The sequence below is a fragment of the Schistocerca piceifrons genome, chromosome 8 (assembly GCF_021461385.2).
Source record: "Schistocerca piceifrons isolate TAMUIC-IGC-003096 chromosome 8, iqSchPice1.1, whole genome shotgun sequence".
In the NCBI taxonomy this organism is placed as follows: Eukaryota; Metazoa; Arthropoda; class Insecta; order Orthoptera; family Acrididae; genus Schistocerca; species Schistocerca piceifrons.
This window is the reverse complement of record NC_060145.1, coordinates 39,638,414-39,649,359: the sequence shown is the minus strand read 5'-3', so window position 1 is coordinate 39,649,359 and position 10,946 is coordinate 39,638,414. Positions and strand designations below refer to the sequence as shown.

At 37.9% G+C, this 10,946-nt stretch overlaps 1 protein-coding gene across 5 annotated transcripts in view; it reads left to right on the top strand.

The window, feature by feature from the left end:
• The first annotated feature begins 2,699 nt into the window (after positions 1-2,699).
• LOC124711137 (2-oxoglutarate dehydrogenase, mitochondrial-like) overlaps positions 2,700-10,946 on the top strand; it is a 142,223-nt gene continuing 133,976 nt past the window's right edge. For all 5 annotated transcript variants that reach the window (XM_047241033.1, XM_047241031.1, XM_047241032.1 and 2 more), the window contains exons 1-3: positions 2,700-2,784; positions 3,299-3,557; positions 8,660-8,875. In XM_047241033.1, the coding sequence (XP_047096989.1) occupies positions 3,309-3,557; positions 8,660-8,875 (465 nt within the window). In that variant the 5' untranslated portion in view covers positions 2,700-2,784; positions 3,299-3,308. The remainder of the gene's footprint in view (positions 2,785-3,298; positions 3,558-8,659; positions 8,876-10,946) is intronic.

Below are 10,946 nucleotides of genomic sequence, written 5' to 3'. Positions count from 1 at the left end.
AACAACTAGAGAAAGAAGAGAGAAAAATACTAGGTTCAAATGGCTCTGAGCACTATGGGACTCAACTGCTGTGGTCACAAGTCCCCTAGAACTTAGAACTACTTAAAACTAACTAACCTAAGGACATAACACACATCCATGCCCGAGGCAGGATTCGAACCTGCGACTGTAGCGCCTTTAACCGCTCGGCCACTCCGGCCGGCAAAAATACTAGGTCCCAAAAGAGGTGGAGAGACGTGGACGCGAAGACCTAGGGAAGAATTGTACCGGAACATGAGAACAATATCCGGGGAAATCAGACTCCAAAGGGCCAGGTTTGCTGGGCATGTATTTAGGATGAGTATGGACAGAATGACGAAGAGAGTGTGGGAAACAACAGGGAGGACAAGGGGAAAGACAGGAACCAAGTGGATTGTTGAACTTCGGAGGGACTGGTTGGAATTGGGGATCAAGGTCGAAGGAAAGGAAAATTGGAGGAACAAATATACACCGACAAATATGCCGGAATCAATGACAGAGAAGAATATAGGAAAAGGTTAGAATGTCACCAGTGGAGCCGCCAGGAGAAACGGAAACTGAAGATCTCGGAAGAAGAGCGGGAGAGAAGAAGAGAAAGAATGAAGAGGTTCTGGCAGAAGAAGAGGAAAATGCAATCCATGAAGGGGCTATGCGTGGTCCTACAGAGGCCGTAACGCAAAATGAAGAAGAAGAAGATACAGCTGCAGAATCATGAACGGTGACAGACACCAAAAATATAAAAAAAAGGACTAAGAAGAAGTTGCAAGAACTAGAAAAGCTAAGGAAACATATTGAAATAAGAAAATTCTAATAAGGAAACTGCACATGCTAATATCAGACATATGAGAAACAGAAACCATGCAGGATAACTGAAAAGAAATGGAATAGGAATCCCTGTATATAACAAAGCCGATAGTGCAGCATGTGAAAGCTACAGAGGTATGACACTACTAAGTACAGCTTATAAGATCTTCACAAGTGTATTAAATGAAAGGATACAAAAGTGCTCATAAGAATACTCGGGAAATATCACCGTGGATTTCTACCAGGCAGAGAAACAACTGACCAAATATTTGTAATCAGACAAATGATGGAAAGGTTCTTTGAACATGATGTAGATCTGCACTTACTATTGTCGATACCGAACAAGCCTTTGACACCATAAATCGGCAGGAATTAAACACTGTGCTGCGAGAAGTTGCTATATGTGCTAAAGTAATAAATATAATCTGAATGCCAAAAACAGAGACTAGAGCAAAAATAAAGATATTCAGTAGCCCAAGTGAAAGCTTTGTCATTAACAAAGGAGTGAAGCCAGGTGACAAGCCTCTCCACTGTCAGTTGTATGAAGAAAACTTCATAACCCTCTGAAGAAGAGCACTTAGTACTTGAAATTCTTTTAAGCACTGGTCATAGTTCGCCATCGATTTTAGGGCCGATATTAGGAGTCCGTTTCCAGCTGCTCCGTGCATTCGAATCAATTACCGTACTCAAGCAAAATGAGCGCAAATGTCGTCGTCATGTATATCACTACGATTAATCATGTAAATTGTACCATTATTTTGAGGATTACTAATGTATTCTGTAAATACCGGTATACAAGTACTGCGGCGTCAAATACGTATAGTGTTCTCGCTAATGTAAAGTTCTCCTCAAGATTTGACCCGTAAGTGACTGATTAATTCAACTTCGTCGCTTCAGTCATACACAGTTAAACAGCTGATCTGTAATGAGAGAAAAGAACTTTCAAATGGCTCTGAGCACTATGGGACTTAACATCTATGGTCATCAGTCCCCTAGAACTTAAAACTACTTAAACCTAACTAACCTAAGGACATCACACAACACCCAGCCATCACGAGGCAGAGAAAATCCCTGACCCCGCCGGGAATCGAACCCGTGAACCCGGGCGTGGGAAGCGAGAACGCTACCGCACGACCACGAGATGCGGGCAGAAAAAAACTTTAGCCTTTCAACTAATGTCCTTTAAGTTTCATGTGGAACCGAAACGACTCACTCGTTTTAAACGTGTCTTTTCTAAGTAATGCAGTAATAATCACTTTTAACTGTCGTTAGTTACCGTACGTCACTTTGCGAAAAGAAAAGAAGAGTTTAAACCTATACTACAGTATCTATAACGATTTCTATAGAAATAATCAGCATCCAGTTGTATAAAGGAAACTTTATAGCCTTCTGAAGAAGAGCACTAAGTACTTGAAACCGGTTAAGGAAATAAAATTTCTTTCTATGCAGCTGGTTGCTGATTATTTCGATAAATACCGGCACAATTGTTGAAGACAGATAAAATACTAAACATGAAGACTTTCTTCATATTTTCCTAACATATTTTTTTATTTAACGCTGTTAATTATATGGCGAAAGCTATATTGTGTGCCACAAGGCTATTGTACGTTTTTCGCACCTTCTAAAACACGCTTAATTACGCAGAGAGTGGAGTTCTAATTATCAAAGCCAGCGTCACCAACATTGCAAGCACAAAGTTTTACCGTTGTGACAAATATACCAGTTTACGAATCTTTATGTTATTGTAATATTTTATAAACTGTTCCTGTTTTTATTTGCCGTTTTCAATAGTAAAATTATTCTTTTTACTTGATAATTTGTGTCCATAAACAAATGCAAAGTTGAAAAGTGACACAACTCAATACTGCACTGTTTAGGTTGCCTAGCCTGAGGTGCTACAAATGGTAGCTGGTGGTGAGTTGCGGTGAGGTTCGTGCGGAGATAACACCTAGGAAAATTAAGGTAAAAATTCGTAATGGGAGAACGTTTGGACAAGTTTCAGTTCTGAACCACTTTCTAAGGCTCTTGTGTTCTTTTTACCTCAATTTTGTAACAGTTCGCTAATATACTAAAGTTATAAGTTGCGCAAGAGGTTGCGCCAATTTTATCGATCGTAACAACACAAGTATGCCAATACAATTGTTATAACAACATTTACTTTGAAGTGCGTGTGAAATTTTGCAATGGACAAGTGATAAAGAACTTGTGGTAAAGAGTGAAATAGTAAGCTAAGAATCAGTGTATCAAGATTTTCGTAAGTCAATGTCATCTATTTATATATCACAGTTGATTAGTAAAATACTGTGTTTTTGACTTGGGTGTAGTGCTTAATGCTTTTCGTCCGTGTTATTGTAGAGGAATTGGTTTAGAGACCCTCGGGTACCCGCAGGGTAACTTCCCAAACGCGTCGCTTTAATTTGTGTTACTATTTCCCCGTACTCGAAAATCATAACATCTCCGGTTTTGCGTGTTACAGGCAACCCAAGATGCATCGTGCAAGATCAGTATTAACAAATCTGTTACCACTTACACCATTAATTCCACACGCTGCAGGACCTGAACGATTTGCAGCATGGTTATTGCGATCAGGAAGTGCCACCACCTCACTGTCAGTTACCAGTACCCGAAATTACAGCGCATCTGTAGCAGCAGAACCTTTTCTCAATGGCAGTTCGTCGGCATATGTGGAAGAAATGTACAATGCTTGGTTGGCTGACCCAAAAAGTGTTCATGTGGTGAGTAATACCATTTAATTTTCAGACTAAAGAAGTTCGATTTTATTTATTGTATTACCCGTCTATATTCACCTCTCTTGTAGTCTGGAAACAATTTTATATTAAGAAACGCTACCCGTATTTCAGAATATTTTGTGTTAAAGTTCATCCAGCACAGTCGTACTGACATTATCTGAGACCCTCATTTCATTCTGTTTTATTTCCTGCAATTTTCGTGCTTCATGTCTTGTTAATCAAGATGGGGGGGGGGGGGGGGCAGCATTACATTTTGACAATTACTGTTCTCTTCGCATGTGCTTACAGCTGTTCTTTCTAGTATGTGATTTTCTCAGACGAAAGTATTGTTGATACTTCTAATCTTTAGTGACACATGGACTTGGTGGGTTTTACTCCTGCATCTGTAGCCCTCTATTAGTTGTTTTTATTGTGTTATCTTATTGTATTGATTGATTTGAAATAGTTGCAAACTATTTTATGTTGAATAACTGTCAGCCAGCTTAGTTTCTTAATCTTATAAAAATTATATTTCTTAATTTAATTAAGCTCTGTTGCCTTTTTGTGATCAGCATTTAAAATTGATCTTTTTTCATAAGTTTATCAGTCTTATTCTTCAAAGTTCAAGGAAACCTTCTTGTTACATATGTGCTGGTAGAAAGGCAGCATTGTCTGTTTTATTTCTGGCAAATATTACTATTTGCTTTTAGTCTGTTTCCTGGTTGTAGGTACTTGCACACTTTAGTTATTAGCATAGCTTTCATTACCCTGAGCTCACATTCTTTAATCTCCACTTCCACATTGTCCACTGTCACAGTGATTACCTATGGTTGTGTAGTGTCTCCACGGCTGTTTCAGTAAACCTCTCCTGTGAGTGAAGTAAAAGAAACTTCTTGAATGTTATAGCAAACTGGGCTAAAGTGTGATGATGTATCTCCTGTTTGAAGTCTTGGGTGTGGTGACAGGCTGTGATCAGTAGCATAGCCCAAGGTCTAAGTTAGAGTGAAAGAATAATTTGGTTGTGGGTTGAAGCTAACAGAAGTGAATGCCAAGTGAAGGTTGTAGTAACAGGTTGACCTTTCATGTAAACTAATGTGTTTAGTTTATGTGTAATTGCAATTTGCCTTATTTAATGCAATTTTCATCAGAACAACCAAAACTGTAAGGTAAATTCAGGAAACACATATTACATAGGGGTCCACTCTCCAATGACTATTTTGAGGATATATCATAAATAAGCTAAAAAGTAAGCAAGGGGGTCCACTGCATAACATTAACCACGAAATATTGCAGAAAGTTATAGTTTACTTTTGTTAATGATAGGTCTACTTGTGGTTATTTCACAGTTCCCTATTTTGTTTAAATTACTCTGTGGTTTTAATACAGTTACTGCTTTCCTTCTTGGCAGTAATAGTGAATAGTGTACCTGTATTGAGCTGTATGACATTACAATTTCATCTGCCATGCCTTGGTTACAAATTTAGGCTACTGGCCACTGCTTTTCCAGTGTTATTTGGTAGGAAACTTGATTGACATCCAGCACATCTCTTTTATCTCTGAATTACAAGCTGACTGCAGATGCACTTGTAGTTTGTGTCCTTATATTCTCAATACATATTTGTGACTGTCTTGTAGCCAGTATTGGGGTGTAGGGATCAAGGTGAACAATCCATATTATCTTTGAAGTATGACATTATATGTTACCTGGATGGCATTTGGGGGAAAAAAAATGGTTTGTATATTTCCAATGTAGATGTCGGTTGTGTGTGCTGTTTACAATATCTCATTTAGTTCTTGTTGGTGGTTGTTTAGATTGCCTTGTTTTGTAGACATTTATAGGTCTAGTGGAGACAGCAATCCATTGAGTAGGGAGATAATATTTTGTATTGTGTTCTGGGTTACAAGCAAGTAGCATTTTTATTTTTTAAAAAAGTCTGAGGTGATTGAACTGAAATATAGTGTAGTGTCAGGCATGGCTGTTGAAAGGCAGCATTTGTTTGAACTTTGGTGGTGCGAGTGAATATGCTGTCATTGTCTTATTCATTCCATTGTTAGAATCCTTGTTTTCCTGTGTGGTCTGACATTTTCAAGTTATTAATACTAAGGCACTAGTAACAACCACAGCCCCTTGAAGAGTCAGTTAGTTTGTTGGTTTAATGTAATTGATGTCATCCATGGGGTCATTTCTTGAGGCTTGCATCTCCTCCGTGCTATAGACTGTATCAGTCTGTGTGCATGCTACTGCTGTCTTTAATCTCATGAACTGGCCATGCTGGATAGTTTTCCTATCATTAATTTACACTGAACCTTTTTAAAAATTGTGACTAGTGTTATCACATAAAGTGTCTGCCTCAATATTGGATTAAAGTAATTTAATTATGTCACAGTTCCTTAGCTCTTGTCTTGTGTCAGTGTTTTTATCTTCACCCATGGCTGTCTCCACTGTTACAGGTCATTACTTAATTTCAGTGGATTTTGTTCTGTGATGTGCACTGCATCAGCTAATTTTATCTTTCAATATTTTTACTGTCGTATAAGACTGTATTTATCAGATTTTGAGCTTTTAGTGTCCCTGATATCACTCACAAAAGATTGTAGACCATCCTAGATGTTCTGTTTGATCTGTATAATTACATCTATGTAGCCTGTTCTATGTGACTACATTAAGATTCTGCCTTGTTTTCAGATTTCATTTAATTAAAATTTGTTCTTCCATTAGTCATATTTTACATCTAGTGAACGATCCAGACACCTGTGAATACTTTGAAGTGTGGTGTCAAATATCAAGTAATCTGCAATGTATTTGTTATATAGATGCCAGTTATGTGAGAGCCATCATAGGCATCTGATTTTTGTGGTTGGTTTGTATTTTGTGACATGTTGGTTTTGCATAAATGGAGTATAAAATTTATTAGGCATTGTCATTCTTGATCCTGTTGCTAATAGTGGAATTTGTCATGTTAGTCCCCTTTTCTTCTGCCACAGATTCAGAAAGAGGAAACCGTTAGTTTCCACATTTCAGTCTCTGTTATGAGTGTATGCAGTGACAAAAAGAATCAATGGATGTTTTGAAACCTTGCAGCTTGTTTGGGTAAAATCAAATGAGTTTAAACTGTGGGAACCCAGCAGATCTTAAACCTAGGACTAGTAGTGGGTTAATGAAGTGTTGCTGGCACAATCACTTGTGATCAGTTAGGAAGGGTACCTACATGGTTTGAGATATTTAAATTTAATTTTGAATTTTGTTTAAAGCGGTGTGTGTGATTTTTGTGTGTTATAAGGTGGGTCTCTGTGAGAATTCAGTATGGGTCTTTTTTTAGTAAGGGATAGGGGAAGGGAGGGGGTGTTGTAATTAGTAGTATGGGCAAAATTGGGGTGGGGGCCGAGGTTACTAGAAGTTGGCAAGTCTTGTGGTAACGTTTAATATAAGCCTCCAGTTTTGTTGTTAATCATTAATTTCGTATAAAAATTGTGAAATGGGGAAGGGAAAGGGCATTTATGTAATGTGTTATTGATGTCGTTAATGGAGCTTTTGTTAGAGGTGTTGCAGAGTATGCATGGCACAATAATTTGTCTTTGGGTGAATGTGTTTTTTGAACATTTGTGAGAATGTTGTTTATTCTGTCTGTCTCTTGTACGGCTTCTTTATTTTTTTTTTTTTTTTTTTTTTTTTTGTAATTATTTTAGTAAGACTGAGATGTTTCTTTAATTTTTTCGTTAATACCTATTTTGACGCCACTTCTTTCTGTGTACTCTCCTGTAGGAAAGTTATCTGATTTAATAATGAGTGGAATTAATGTTGTTTTAGATTTTGACCATTAGTTTAAAGTTGTATATTATTAGAGTGAATGTTTTATACTTTCGGGGTAATTTTTGTGACAAGCATTGCATGGTTTAGGCTACAGTGTCCATTCATCTCATTTTTTCCAAAATACACTGCTATTCTGCAAGTGTTTCAGGGATACTCAAATTTCCTATTATTTTGTAATTCCTCGTGGCTAAAGTACTTTACACTGCCGGATGTTTGAGTTGAGAGCTACTGCGGAATTATATACGCTCAGAAGTTCCACTTGCACAACTTGCTCTACAGTCTTTGTATATTTACTGTTTATGTTTTGTTTCCTTCTCTGTTGCATGTAACATAGTTGAGTTTAAGGGTTTAATAAACATCTGTCCGTGTCTGTGCAGTGTTGTGGGCCAGTTTTTAATAGGAGTTGAGATGAGTGGTAGGCTGTGACTATTAGACACCAGGAAATACTGAAACAGAGTTTGGAAATCTGACACATGATGGATGTGTGGCACAACATACATATTAGAAATGAACAATTGCGTACAAAGATCTATCATGACATGTGTATTCAGTTGTTGAGTACCAGGTCACGAACCTTGGACATTCTGCACACAGCTTAGATCTACCATTGCCAGCTTTACTCCTCTCAGAGCCCCCTAGAGATGCTTTGTGTGCATTTGTTGTGAATATATAGCGAGGAAATTTCTGATAACTGGGAAATAATTAATAACACTGACCCACAATATATCTCAGTGGAGAAGTGTCTTGAGTGTGTATTCAAAGGTTTATGGTTTAATTCTCAGTCAGTATTAGAACTATTTTTGGTTAGTTGCTTCTTTTAGTTCTAGCAGTTACATATGTATTTGAGAAGTGAAGTTGCACCGTTCTTCAGGGCCCATTTTAAATCGTAAGTTCTCTTGTAATTGGCTACATAAATCAGTTCAAAAATTGGCCGAAACAAAGGGTATACTGCTGTGGTCTTCAAACCAGTCATTGGCATGAACACATCTATATTTTATTGGTTCACAGTCTAGTGATTAGTAAGTGGTTGCCACTGGCAGTTTTCCGCTTGTAGTGAAATTCTGGCTTTGAAAATCTATGTGTCACAAATATTTGAAACTGATACCTCCAGGGTCAAGCACCAATGCATTGGCATGCATAAAAACGTATTAAATGCTGTCTCTCTTTTCCTTAGCGTTGTTTTATTTTTTGTTTGTTTTCGAAACAGAGATGTTTATTTTGATTAGATATTATTGTTGAAAATCTTTGTCTCTGTTCTAAATGATTATCGAAAATGAAGCGTCTTTAATATTTTCAGTCATGGGACACATTTTTCCGAAGCAGCTCAGCGGGTGCTGCGCCAGGCCAAGCATACCAGCCTCCGCCTTCATTAGCTCCTCCAGGGAAGAACCAGGTTCCCATTACGAGTCTTGCTCCTTATTTGGGAGCATCAGTGCCTGCTCTTGATGGACAAGTTAATGAAAAGATAATTGATGACCACTTGGCTGTACAGGCGATCATCCGTTCATACCAGGTATGCCACTAGACTCAAGTTACAGCTGCTGTGAGAGATTTGCACATGTGTTCTTTTATTGCTGTGTCAGTTCTTTTGGTTATTGCCATAGGAAATGAGAAATGTACTGATACACAGTAATGATTGCTGTGTGTTGTGCTGCTATATGTAATCCATTGCCTGCTCCCTTAACTGGCAGTTGGTCAGTTAAGTAGTGTAATGCATAGCCACATCTGTAAATATGTATTGTATTATTACATGTAATAGCAGAAACACAAATACTATAAATAAAATAATTTGTGAAAGGCTTGATCAGAACAGAACTAATGCGTAGCTGAATGAGTGACTGCGTGAAAGCTCTTTCTTCTTCCTCCTCCAGATGAATTACAATTGTAGCTGTTGTGTAATTACAAAAATTAATGAATTAATAAAACTAATGCTGGCCTCAAATAATTTGCAAATATGAAATTATGACATTGTTGTTGTTTTCCACATTTTTAACTACATTTTTGTGTTGGTTTGTAGATTTTATTGAAGTGTTTACATTCACTATAATTTCAGAAAATGCTATTTTGACGTTCTTGGCTATGATTCAGTATGACAGTGTCCTGACTAGCATTTATGCACAAGGTACTGAGCTAGATGGCGCAGTGATTAGCCCACTGGACTCTCATTCGGGAGGACAACAGTTCACACACGTCTCCAGCCATCCTGATTTAGGTTTTCCATGATTTCCCTAAATCGTTTCAGGAAAATGCCAGGATGGTTCCTTTGAAAGGGCACGATTTCCTTCCCTAATCTGAGTTTGTGCTCTGTCTCTAAGAACTTGTTGTCACCGGGACGTTAAACACTGATACCCTTCCTCTCCTTATGCACAAGCTGCCATTTAATTTCTGGGGGTTGTGGGATGGGGCAAGCACAGCTTGGGCGTGGGCAGTCAGTGTTACCATATTCTGACTGAGCAGGAGTTGGACTATATGAATTGCTGTGGAAATAATTAAAAGGGTTGCTCAATAGAAAGAGTTGAGACTGTGCAGGAACGAAAGTGTCTTATTAGCATCGTGAATTTTGTTTAAATTGCAAAATGATGGTAATTTGTAATAACGGATTGCATAGGACCTGGAGACCATCCATTGTCTTCAGTCTTTGTTTGAAGATCAGTGCATGTGTTGTATGTACTGTTTTAAGTGCAGGAAAAAATAATTCTAACAGCAAGTAATTCTGCCTCACGGGATTACTTGCTCCTTATCGTGCTTTACCTGGTAGTAAGTTGCTTTCGTGTATTCAGCTGAATTTGTTGCTGCACATTGAGGTACATTTTTAATATGTTCATTAAATTATCAGAGTACAGGTGGAACTTTCAAACAAAAAAAAGTGCTATTTCCAGTGTAGAGGGAAGGATAATATGTGCTTGCTGGAAGAAGTCCTTGCTGTTATTCATATGGTGAAATGCAGTACATAGTGCTGAGAGGCCATGTGAGCTCAGTGCACTCATCTGCTAACATTCAGCTAGAACTATCTTGAGAACAAGGTTGTCTCTTGCACCTTTGCTGTGAAGCAGGACTATGAACACAAGTGAGCAGCTCTGTTTCATTGGGTGCAGTTGCAGCTGCCTCCACTTTGGGCAAGACGAAATGAATTGTTTGTAGTAGTCATAATTACTTTTCTACTTGTAACAAGTGACGTTTGTTTAGGTTCAAACCTGTCACTCTGTATGAAGCCAAGGATCAGAGTAGTTGCTTCTGTGTGAGTGATTGTGTCCTATTTAGTAAAAAGTTGTTGTTCTTACAGTAAGTCTGAAGGTCATTCAAAAAGGTCTTGATCTGACAAGTAAAACATAAAATTTAATAGAATTTTTAAACTATCTTACATGGTCACCTTGTAAATCAATGCTTTAGGCCAATGACTCTGCTACACATTAATGATCAGAATAAAATATTTTTTCCCGGGAGTACAGAATAAGTATGCCTCAGTTTGTCTCAACACTGGAAGTTAATTTTCATCCACCCATCAATTTATTTGGCTTTGAGAGGAAAGGAGTAATGGCAGGAAGCCAAATCTGGTAAATAGAGTGGATGTGGAAACAGTTCTG